We start from the raw sequence: 12646 nt of genomic DNA, 5'->3' as shown, positions 1-12646 counted from the left end.
AGGTTAACCATACCTGTGAAGATACTTACTTGTGGGAAGGCTTGGTACATTTGCATTAGGTGTAGTGTTTGGTTTTGCTCCATTCCTATATACTTGCAATTGACATTTACATCTTGTCCTGTGTTGCTCTTTTGAAAAGTGCATACTTTGACAACTGCGCGTGGAATAAACCTGACAAAGTCAGGGATTCATAGACTTTAATCCTATGAAAATGCCCTTTCATAAACCTTCCCACTAGTGCAGTTACAACATAAACGTTTTCTTGGGCTGACATTGGTTAGCGTAAAGAGGTGACCTTATAAGTAGTCGCTCAGGGCCCTGGTGAATAGAAAGATCTCACTTGTGTGGGTAAGTTGGAAGAAAAGCTAACACTGTGGCGTAGCAGTGAGACAGTCGGACAGGAAATTAACTTCAACAAAGAGGGATTTCAAACAGGTTTGAGCATGTAATGGAAAGATGATGGGGAAAGTGTAATTTCAAAAGCTTTTCTCAGCCCATGGTACAGCTGACCTGGCAGAATGTGCCGCATTAGGTAAGAGGGCCACAGGACAAAGCCAAAAGAAATACAGTGCAGTTTCAACGGCTGTGATTGTTTACTAAACCTTTCAGTTGTATATGCTAGTAATTGCTGTGATAACAGATGTGTTATGTTTCTAGGGGTGGTGGCATTAAAGAGATTAAAGAAAAAAAGGTGATGGTTTAGATGAGCTGAGTGTCTATTTATATATGCTGACCCTTACCTCAGAATATTGTATTCTCTCTCTAATGAAAAAGTGATATATCAAACCTTGAATGATGTACAGTATATGGGCAAAAATACTGAAGTTTCTGTATGTTGCAAATTGACACTTCTTTATAATCATCGCTGAACATATTCCTTACAATTGGACAGCAGGTGCCACTGATTAAGTAGAATACATCTAAAGAAAAGGCTATTATCATGTTTAAACTTTGGTCATTGATGAACAAGTATACTGTAGTAAATGTCATTAAAAAATTATATAAGTGGAATAACAGCATTCTATATATTATTTATTGAAAGGGGAACATGCTGTCATATTGGTCACAATCAAGCCTAATTTAGTTACACATATTTTACAAATATACATAACAAGAGATCTTAAAATATATTTCAAATTCAGGTGCAATCAATTTCCTCTGCAGTTCAGAGGAAGGGGAACACATCTAACGCTGTTCCATAGGTGTGTGTATGGCTAAAATATGAAGCAAGTATGTTAATATTGCAATAACTGATGTACTATGTAATTTATGTCACTTATTTAGAAAGAAGTGTACTCCTTCCATTATACTTTGTTTATGTAATTTTAAGAGGTGTCTTCATGCCTTTGCAGAAGAAGGCCATTCCACACTGTGGTAGGTCAGATCAAAACCAACGGCAGACAGTACTGTAGCTCTCCTTTTCGTTCTGAGGGTTGAGGGGAGCTGGGTTTTGGAGGTTGGGCATAAATTGGAGACGGAAAGGCCGTCTGTACAACACAGACGTTGTCCGAGGTCCTCTCTTATGTAACTCCCGTACAAGCCTGACGTCACCCTCAGCACGCTTTCCTGTGTCACTGTGCCCTGCATGTCAAAGTCTGACCTCATGCTCAAGTTCCCATGAAGCCCTGCTTTGAAATGCTTCCCAGCCGGGAGGGACCGCGCGGTGTGCATGATTATTACGGGAGGAATGCGCTGTGAACTTCCAGAAGGGCCCTCGACCGCCGCATATGATTTATGAACGTGGCAACATAGGATTAGTCATGGGGTCAGAGGTCAAGCCATTGCAGCTGTGTATGAACACCATTGAGCAGCATGTGTTTTTGATCATGTTTTCGGTAAGTTTATGAGAACAGCGATACCTGGTTCCAACTGTACTCCCACTGCCTTTCCTTTTATTGTTCCTTAATAAGGCAATTTGTGTTAAAGCTGAGTCCCCGTTATGCATTCTTACTGTTGTACAAAACATGAAAATTGACGTGATGAAACATTTATAAGCACATTACTTCCACATTGTATGTATTGATTTTTAGTCTGATGGACAGTAGTGAGATTCTGGTTACTGTTCTTGTGAGGTGACTTGTTTTTTTCTCCTCCACATCTGATGGAATTACTAGTACAGAGCATGAAATAAAAGTGTGAGGGTTTTCCAGTGTATATGGGGGCTCTAACCTTCAGCTTGCTGCTTTTTTATATCAGGGTGATTGTATCGCTCATGTTCTTTTCTTCTCTTCTTGTCAGGTAAGCACATATTTGCATGTTACGGACAGCAACAAAGTCACCGCCTCTGTGGATGAGCTCAGTTCTCTGGCCTACCTCCCCAGCCAAGCCCAGGCCCCTGCTTCCCATTCTTCCACCTCCCCCTCCACCTGCCCAGCCCAGGTCAGCAGCCTTTCCCTCCATACCCTGCTTAGAGGCAGCTCCAGCTCTAGCTCAAGTAGCATTAAGAGGACAAGCAAGAACAGGGACGCCATCCAGAGGATCACAGGATTGGCACAAACTGAGAGTGTATCCCCCACGCATGACCAGGGCGCGCGGAGCACCAACACCTGGCCGCTGAAGGAGAGGAAGAAGAAACGCACCCTGCCTGCCGGTCCTGCCGCTGCTGAGCTTCTAGGCCATGGCAGAAACATACCACCTAATGACAAAGAATGCCCTAAGCGGTCACAGTTCTCCCAGTCTGTTGTGCACTCCAGCTCGTGTTTGTCAGGGGAAGCCCCTTCCAAGCATATCAAGAACCACTGCAGGCATCTGTCTCTTGGATCTGTGCTGAGCTTTGATTTGCCCAAAGACTTGAGCCTCATCCCCAGCATCCAAGATGTTATCACTATAAGCCCTCTAGAACCCGCTGGGACGGACCATCTCAGGAAAGCAGTGGACTTACCAGACCAGATGAGCCAGTGGTCACAGCCTGACAGGCACACAAGCTCAAGTACTTTCAGACATAAGCACCCACCTCCAAAGCTCAGCAGAGAAACATTTGAACATAGCCCCAAAGGGCAGATGGTCATCAAAACAGATTGTGTTGGGTCCCAAAGGATTGACTTGGAGGTCTCTTCGGATTTGGCCCAGTGTATTCCAGCTGCCAATAAAGAGGATTTCTTTCAGGACCACACTCAGACCCCACCAACTGATGACCTATCAGATCAAGAGGTGAGGTGTCACTCAGGCACTGGAGGTCCAAACAATGAGATTGGCCAGAAACAGGACCAGCCAGCCACTGCACTGGACCCTAAAGAACATCTGTGGAATAATGGAACAAAGGCCAATCCACACAAAGGGCAGGATCACTATAAAACCGCTACCTGTGGTCACACATCCACACTGTCAGTTACACACGTGTGCCCAAGCGTTCATACTAAAATTCAGGAACTAAATGGACATATATACTGCCCTCCTGTGAGGATGCAAAGAGCTCACAAAGGTGACTGCTCAGCCAACCAGAGCACAGCATCTCACACTGTCATGTCCCTCAAGACCTGTGTCATTGGGAAGGAGAGCTCAGGAGGCGTGGCCACATGCAGCTCTACACATATCCAGCTCAACTCTGGAGGTCAGAGAACAGTGTCCCCAGATGCTCCCCTGCCCGGGAGGACTGCTAGCACCATGTGCCTGGGGAGGGTGGACCCTGTGTCCCACGCTGGGAACAAGGTCAGCCATGACCTGGGGTCGGCAGCAGCAGACACAGTCCATCCCGACCACCGACAGTTTGAGGAAGAAGAAGAGGAGCTGGAGGATATCTGGAACCAAACCAACAGATATGAACCCAGCAGCTGCTCCAACAATACTTGCCAAACCAAGAGGGAGGAGCCAGCAGCCACACCTCTGAGTCAGCCTATAAACCCCTCCCCCCAGGGGCAGGATGTGCTGTACAGGAAGCTGGACCCCTCCTCTACCTCAGGCCTCCTGGTGGCTGAGTTCAGGCTGCCAGCCTCCATCCAGACCCTGCTCGGATACAACAAGGAACAGAACCCTAGGGAGAAGGGCAGCCCCACCAGGGAACACGGGACATCCCATGTTGCCATCCCCCACACAGAAGACCCCAATGGAAAGTTAGCAGTGGCCAACCAGGCAGCTTCCAATTTGGTGAAATTGCCTGATGCAAAGAATCAGCGAAAGTATGACCGACAAGAGGAAGAGGCGGAGACGCACATGGAGACCACAGCCTGTCCACGGGTGAGGCCGTCATTCCCAGCCATCCTGAAACTAACATTTACGTTCCTTTCTAATCAATTTCAAGTCTTACTTTTAATGCAGTGAGAGTGATGTACTGTCATCATGACTGTATTTGCTTGGTTTCTGCTGTTGTCAGACACAAGAATTATTTCTATGCACAATAAAATTTTTGAGGATGTAATGTTATCCCGTTCCCTTTCTCTTTGCATTCTGATGACAGAGAAATGTTTTGTTGTAATTAACTTGAATGCGTGAATACTCTGCAGGTCCAATCAGTGAGCCTGCTGCCAGTTTGCGCGGGGGCAGAAAATTCTGGACAGCAACCAATGGACTTGGGCACACACTACAGTGACATAAGGGAGCAGGGACACAGAACTGCCACTGGAGGGCACTGCAGCACTATGGTACACCCCCAAATAGTACTGCGCTCTTGCATTTACATTTATTCATTTAGCAGACACTTTTATCCAAAGCCACTTACATAGGTTACAGTTTTTTTTTTTTTTTTACAATGTTATCCATTTATACAGCTGGATATTTACTGAGGCAATTGTGGGTTAAGTACCTTGCCCAAGGGTACAGCAGGAGCGTCCCAGCGGGGATCGAACCTACAACCTTTCGGTTACAAGGCCTGCTCCTTAACCACTACGCTACACTGCCGCCCACATCTTGCGTGCATCCATGTGTGTTTGTGCATGTTGACGTGCACAAATTACACCATTGTTAATCATTACCAGAGTCAGATTATTATTGGACTGATTCTCTGTTTTCATCTCAATTTAGTGTGTCAATTTTGTCCTTTCTATTTTGATCCAAAACACTCCATAGTCACAGTGTTATTAGTTGTCGCTATCCATAATCAGACAAGCACTTTACTGGGGTTTTGCATTGTAGAGGATCACTTCCTGCATGTTGTCATGGATAAATGCTGGCCATAAACTCACAGCTGTACTGCAGATTTACAGATCAAAGGGTGTTATGTTATGATAGGGGAGTGCTGTAATGAAATCCAGAATTAAATAACTACCATATAACAGCACTATTCAGAGGTGGTGACGTACGTTCAGTTCTATGTGTGTGAGTCTCCCTTGCCTTTTGCACAGATTGGCAAAGACTGCCAATTCCAGTCAATGGAAGGGACTCTGGAGAGGAAACACCAGCAGGAGGTGGGGAAGAAGGTGAGAGGGGAATAAAGGGATGGGGGGGGGGGGGGGGGAGTTTGGAAGAGAGTGCATGTTTATTCTGCATCGGGCACAAAGAGATTCGAATAAAGAACACCAGGATTGTCAGTGGGTACTTCGTGTATGACATCGACACCGTCATTTTTCACATGTGTATTGCGCTGTATTTATTTATGGTTAAGACGATGGGAGAATGAAGTGAACTGAAGCCTTGCGTTTTTGTGTGTGTCAGTGTCACCCCCGCTGGCTGTGGGAGGCGTTTAACCTGCGCCAGCACTCCCTTCATGTCACCGATGCTGTGTTATTCCCGCAGGCCCACTGCCAGGCCTGGCACACGTGCCATGCCGTCCTACTCGGACACACGCTGCGCTTCTACAAGGACAGAGAGGACGCTCTGAAGGTAACCACCGCCGGTACTGAGTATACTAACAGTGTAGGGCTGCTGTTGTATAGCAAGGAAAGGTCTAGTAAGGTATGATATGCCAGGGCAGCGTATTGCTGGAGCATTTTCCTACGCCTAAGATCAATATAGTAGATGCAATACAGTCCATCTGGAGCAATTTTAGAGACCAGCACACAGGCATTCTCTTACATGGAGATATTAGTGGCTGAAAGTGCTAACAAATAATACAGATAGCACAGTGTGTTCTAAATGAATTTTCAGCTGGTCTATGTATTTTTATATATTTATATGTTAAATCCTCAATTTTGAATGTGCATCCTTGTGATGTCTAAATATTTGGACTGTGACAATAAGACATTCTAATTATTTCTTTCTTTCGCTAGTATTCTTTTACTGTAGCCCAGTTGGTTGACCTAGCTGATTTAAGATATTCCTGTAAAACCTAACATTGCATGCATCGTTGACATGTCTCTTGCTGTGTGGAAGCTGCTGATACAAAGCCATTGTAAATGCACGATTGAGGAGCCGCTGTCCTTTATCTTAACTAGAACTCAGAGCCAGCACTGTCTCTTGACCTGACTGGTTCTACATGCACACCTGCCCCCGAGTATGCCAAGGAGGCCAATTGTTTCAGTCTGCGGTAAGCACTAAAAATGAACCTAACTAACCGGTACACATAGCAACAGCAAACAGAGTTCCTTTAGTTCTGTGAGAGCAGGCTGGGTTAATGCCTGTTTTATCTGTCCCTCTCAGATTACATTCGCTTATACATGACACTGTGTTCTTGGTGGGCGGCTTTATGCTAGGTGACTTACATTAATGTTTTGTTTGGCATGCTGTGCTTATTTCAGCAGCTTGTTATTTAGAGAAGCAATCCAGATTAAGTGCCTTACTCCATGGTACAGCAAAGGTGTCCACCTTGTGGGGGGACCAGCAAACGTCTAGTAATAAGCCCAGTGCACTGACCACAATTCCAAATTACCAGAACAGCAACTGCCCTTTTATTCTTTTACTCGCTGGTGGCTGCTTACACGTTTGGGGCTCCATTAATCCCTTGTCACCTCCATTTTCCTCATACCCTTATTTCCAGACTGCATGATGGTTCAGAGCACCTACTCAGCGCTTCCTCGTGCCCCATGATGAAGGAATGGGTGTTTAAGATCCAAGCCAACACAGGTACAGAACATCTAAATATTACTCAGTTAAATGCAGTACCACCATTACCAACAACTACCTAATTAATCTTCTTCTTACCTTTTGTCATGCATTTGACTTGGCTCTTCTAATTATATACAAATGAAATTAAATTAATTAAATCAAATAAATTAGAATTAAATAAATTGAAATTAATTTAATTAGAATTACATTATAATTCATATAAATCAGTTGATTTGTCCATCAAACAATCATGTTTACTTTTTGTATGTATGTTATTACGGAATGTTATTTGGCAGGGCAGAGAAAAGGAGTAATCAGAGCCCATGTAGACTTTACTGTAAAATTGCTGATTCTCTGTGTGCATGTGTGTGTGTGCTTTACCCACAGGTATGAGCGAGATGGAGCCCCCTAGGTGTCTGTCCGGATCTCTCACTACGTAAGAGCCGTCCCCACACACTCCTTCACGCTAATGATTCCCCCCACACACTCCAAAAGGCAAAGCATGCCCTCTGTCCGTGTGTAGCCTTTATCACTGCCCTATGACTCATCCCAAATATCACCCACTTCATACTTCAGCAGTGTTGTTTGTTTTGAATTCATTGAATTCAATGAATCTCGATTGTTAGCTGTAAACCTTGATTAATACAAACATTCTTGCAGTTGAATGCATACTCAGACAATGAAACAATATCTACTCTGTAGATAATCTTTTGGTAACTTTTCAGAACCCCTGAAGGTCAGAAAAAAAGGGATTAAAGGAATTCAGAAAATGTACAGATTTCATTGCAATTGTTCATAAGTCAACCTGATTTTGAATACTGAGAGAGACTAGTTCTGGAATATAAACATGAAACAATAAAGATTGCAGTTCACTATGTGGCCACAAGAGGGGGAAAAGATCCATCTTTTCATTGTGCAGGCAAAAGATCTTTTCATTTTTGCCGAGTCCCTCTTCAGAGGTGCTAGCAATAAAAAACACACTCCCATTTTCAGTGAACATCTTTTTCGGGAACATTATTGGAAAGATCAGAGCAGTGATTTTTTTTTTTGTTTATATTCTCCCATTGCTTTTCTTGTGTCATTCCAGAAAAGCCTTCTTCAGCACTGCCTGCCATGGCTACAACACATGCCACTGTACCACCGGGAGTGACATCACTTGCTCTACCCCAGACCCAATTGAGACTGGCAGTGTCATAGCCAAAGAATGTACCCTGACAAAAGACAGCCCCCAGGTGTCACAATTGCATCATGGGAACTCAGAGGACCTTTCTCCAGTCTTATTGTCTGGTGCAGGTGAGAGACACATTCAATGCAGGCCACACTCGAGACTGCCAGTCCTAATGAAAGAAACCGTAAAATTGGCATTTCTTTCTGAAAATGGCAGAGATCCATTCATTTAGAATGTGATAATTACCATCTAGCCTCAGCATGCTTTAATGACCTCTTAGTTTTATTCATGCCGCATAATCTGGTGACAGCAAAAACAACAAGAGCAATTACTGAGAGATTACATTAAATGGGATACAATTACAGAGATCATTAAATTAAAACAAGCTCCTGGAGATTAGATGGCTAAAGTGTTTCCAGATTCTCCATTAATCTCAGTGGTTGGTTTTTACTGTGCTGGGAAGCAGCTGGGAAGATCTGGTAGCTCGGGACCCTGTGAGAGCCTGCCTCCGATTAGCCTCCACGTCCTTTAACAAGAGGTGCTGACCGCGCTGATTGCTCTCTGTCTCCTGATCAGGGGGTGAGTGCAGCTCCCTGCGGAATGTCGGAGTGACACAGCGGCCATCCCCGACACGCCGGGATGCCAGTCCCCAGTTACCGGAGCCTCCCGTCCTGGACAGTCAGGAATGCCCGAGCAAACGCAGATCACACTCCTTTACCTCAGGTAGCCCAGCCCCCATGCTGCCTGCAGCAAATGCAGGTTTTCCCTATTCCTGATACCTTGTTCTCAGGCACTGTGAACCCCATGATCCCACTAACATGGGCTCTACTCACCCGCTTATCCTCATAATGGAGTCTGCTTACCTCAGTACACTCTACATGTACTTCGTTCACCCCCTTATCCCACTAATGAATACTGCTCATCCCAGTATAAACTACATAGGTACTATTCACCCCATTACACTCCTAATCACCTCTACTTACCCCAGTACACTCTACATTGGCCCTACTCACCTGCTTATCCTGCTAGTGGATTCTGCTCACCCTGATATACTTCACATGGGCTCTGGTCATCCTACTGTTGTACTAATGGACACTGCTAACCCTGATATACTTTATGCGGGCTCTGGTAAGACCACTGTTGCACTAATGGACATTGTTCACTCATAATTCTTTTATTATTATTCTTCTATTATTATCTATTATTATTCACGTAATAATATTCATTGATCCCCCCATGGGGAAATTTGTCCTCTGCATTTGACCCATCCTACACCTACACACACAGTGAGCAGTGAGCACACACACACCAGGAGCCCACCAGGGGCACACACACACCAGCAGTGAGCACACACACACACACACACACACACCAGGAGCTAGGAGCAGTGGACAGTCGCAGTGCAGCGCCTGGGGACCAACTCCAGTTCTTTTGCCAGTGCCTTGGTGAAGGGCACTGACAGGAGTATTAACCCTAAACGTGCATGTCTTTTTGATGGTGGGAGGAAACCGGAGCGCCCGGCGGAAACCCACGCAAAAACGGGGAGAACATGCAAACTCCACACGGAAAGGACCTGGGACAGCCACGATTGGAACCCAGGACCTTCTTGCTGTGCAACAGTGCTAACCACTGAGCCACTGTGCTGCCCCATCATACTCTACATAGGCTCTGCTCACTCCCTTTCTGGTAGCATCTCTTTTGGATCACTCTCTGTGACATCCAGTTGAGTTGCATTCTGTAGAAGAGGAAGCTTATTGATATTGAACTGACTGTGTTTTATGGGTAGACAGGGCAATTGCATCTTTATTGGAATCACTCGTTGTGGAAACAGGAGTTAAAAGAGAACAATGCTGGGCTTTCATGGGGATATAAGATTCTGTCAGTTATTAGCAGTGTGTTTGCATCCTATCTCAAGCTCCTTAAAAAATCCATACTCAATTTCAGACACTGCCCAAGATGAAACATGTCTTTCACCCACAAAACAAAGCTCTCAATAAACACTTTCAATGCACCACATCCCCAGGAGAAGAGAGGACTTTGCACATATGCGCTTTGGCTAATGAATGTCAGCTCATTCCTTTCAATGCCATGTTTGGAAAGCCATATTGTGTACACATAATGAGGTGCCTTTGTCTCTTCCAGCCACTTATCAGAAGATCACCCCTGTGCCTCTGCCCCACGGGGGCCACGAAAGCGGTTCCAGCTACTCAGTGACTCTGTTCATCGGAGACCAACTCTCTGAGACCACGGCCCCTCACAACAAGGCCAAATCGCCAGCTCTGATTGGCCAGCAGAGGGAGCCTGTCCAGGACATGATTCCAGAGGAGAACTGCACCAACCTCCCCAAGTCACAGAAAAAGTCTGTCTTTAAGAAGTTTTTTGGGAAGGAATGATTTTAGAGGCTTGATCTCTTGCCTTTGAGGAGACAGCAGTGCCAGTGGCTGACTGTTTCATACTTCTGTGTGCAGAGCACATTTTTTCCCTCATACCCTTTCTGGCTGAGAGTTTGACAGTAGTAATAGCAGTTCTGGGACCAATGCATCTTTATTATTTGTTTTTTTTTTCTTAATATAGTAGTTCAGTCTCTTCAGAAATGTCAACACCATCCCATCTCTCATTTCTCTCCAAACTTTTCGCAAGGCTCGATTGCTTTGACCTTCAGAAATAACGGTCAGAGCATCTGTCTCACCGGTGTCTCTGTCTGTGGTGGAGAAGTTAAGCGTTCTTCACGGGTGCCTGTGCTGTTTGCAAAATAAAAGCTGAAGTGAAACCATTAAAAGAAGAATCAAATATGAATCATGGTTTAAATTTAAACATACTTGTGCACACAGATATCTGCCTGTGGATCCCAAAAGAGCCAAAGATCTATTAATATTATGCACACTGTCTGTATTCAGTTACTACATTTTCTATGGTTTGGTGTACTCTACTCCACTAAGTCACTGAAATAGTGTCTGATAAGATGACAGCTCAAGAAAATACTAAATGACTAGCCTGAATATGTATTAAGGCTAATGGAAACAGTTGTAAATTGCACAAAGCTTGCCATACACTGACTGCATTAAAAAATTCCACCATTCTCTTAAGGGCAGGATTAATTCAAGATATCATAAACCACAAAATGTGAGGCTTCCTCAAGTCAGTGTAAACACCTGTCTTTGTGGGTGTTATGACAACTTGAAGCTCATGTTTATAATGCTCCAGTATAAATAGCTTTGACATCCTAATGGAAACATAACATTTGTCATTTATGTGATATTACTTTCATGTGAGATCCTTTGAATGGGCTACAGGTTTTTAAATATCTCTACTTGTGTGCTGAATTCATCAGTTCAGAATATTTAAGGCTGAGAGTTATCGGGTTCTCTGCAAAATTTTCTCAAAAATGGTTCTTAACATAAGAGTGCTCATTATAATGTATTTGTGTTATATGACAGGTTAAACTCCTAAAAGCATGATGTACCTAGATAATATACATAATATGCATAGACATAAAACAAAAATGATGCTGTGCTGTTGCATTTGAAATCTGTAAAGCTTGATATCTCACAATTCTACTTTCTGCAGACAGAACCCTTGAATTTGAACCTCCCAAGTGAGTGGGAAGGCATTTCTTTGCCGTGACGGGGTAAAAGCATGTCTACCATAGGAATCCATTCACCAACTTATTCAAACAGCTACCTGGGGGTAATTTTTAGTGTCAGTATTTCATTTGAGTTTCATTCCTTCATTTTATCACAGTGTTTAAGGTTGCGGATTCATAGCAGATCCATTCATACAGATCCATTATTAACGTTCCTTTGAATCTATGCCGATATAGTATGCAAACGTGATTCACTATTCAGTATGTAATTCCAGCAGTTTGAAACTGCTCGCCTTCACTGTTTTGAAGTGGTTCGACAACGGTAATGGCAAATTTACTTTTTATTCAACTTCAGTGAAAACAACTTCAGCTTCTGAGGAAACTCTTTTTTTATTTAACTGAATCACTGAAAGGTCTTTCCTTCTTTGATCATCTGGTTCCACAGAAATGTTTCAGAGTTCTGTTTAAATAAAGGGTAATACTTTTTTTTTAACTGCTTCGTGTTTGAAAAAAGGATCTTTTTTTTTGTTTTCTGTTGACGTTTGGACTTAACCTGTCAAACTGTCCTGCCCACTTCTGTGTGACACCACAGGCTGCCCAGGTCACGCAAGTGATGAAAGTGGCATTCCCTCAGATAGGATTTCAAAGAGACATCCCTCTGTGCATTTCTATTGTCTTTGTGCAAATGAAAAATGCCAGTTGTCAGGATCAAAACCTGCTACCCAGAGGCTGTTACATGGGGAGATTAAAAGAGGAATCTAAACAGAGGGGTGGAAACAGGCTTCCTAAGGTCATTTGGATGCCGCAAATGCTGGCCTGTAATTGAACAAGGTTCCCATATGCCACCAGTCCATTCAGGCATTAACTCAAAACGAATCAATGCAGCCCGCCAAGTGTCGTCAGATGTGATGCAATTGAAAAACCTTGTTCGAAATAAATCAAACGGGAATTGATTCTGGCCTGAATGAATGTTTGTTGAA

General features: G+C 43.9%; 1 protein-coding gene across 3 annotated transcripts in view; it reads left to right on the top strand.

The window, feature by feature from the left end:
* The window catches only part of LOC118784680, a 47280-nt gene extending 36378 nt beyond the window's left edge, over positions 1-10902 (top strand). For 2 of the 3 annotated variants that reach the window (XM_036539063.1, XM_036539054.1), the window contains exons 24-33: positions 2239-4173; positions 4440-4577; positions 5277-5351; positions 5668-5754; positions 6306-6397; positions 6848-6933; positions 7303-7351; positions 8003-8208; positions 8660-8806; positions 10226-10902. In XM_036539063.1, the coding sequence (XP_036394956.1) occupies positions 2239-4173; positions 4440-4577; positions 5277-5351; positions 5668-5754; positions 6306-6397; positions 6848-6933; positions 7303-7351; positions 8003-8208; positions 8660-8806; positions 10226-10476 (3066 nt within the window). In that variant the 3' untranslated portion in view covers positions 10477-10902. The remainder of the gene's footprint in view (positions 1-2238; positions 4174-4439; positions 4578-5276; positions 5352-5667; positions 5755-6305; positions 6398-6847; positions 6934-7302; positions 7352-8002; positions 8209-8659; positions 8807-10225) is intronic. The other variant, XM_036539071.1, reaches the window with a different exon arrangement.
* The last annotated feature ends 1744 nt before the right edge of the window (positions 10903-12646 follow it).

Source organism: Megalops cyprinoides, chromosome 1, assembly GCF_013368585.1.
Source record: "Megalops cyprinoides isolate fMegCyp1 chromosome 1, fMegCyp1.pri, whole genome shotgun sequence".
NCBI lineage: Eukaryota > Metazoa > Chordata > Actinopteri > Elopiformes > Megalopidae > Megalops > Megalops cyprinoides.
This window is presented reverse-complemented; position numbering and strand designations above follow the sequence as displayed.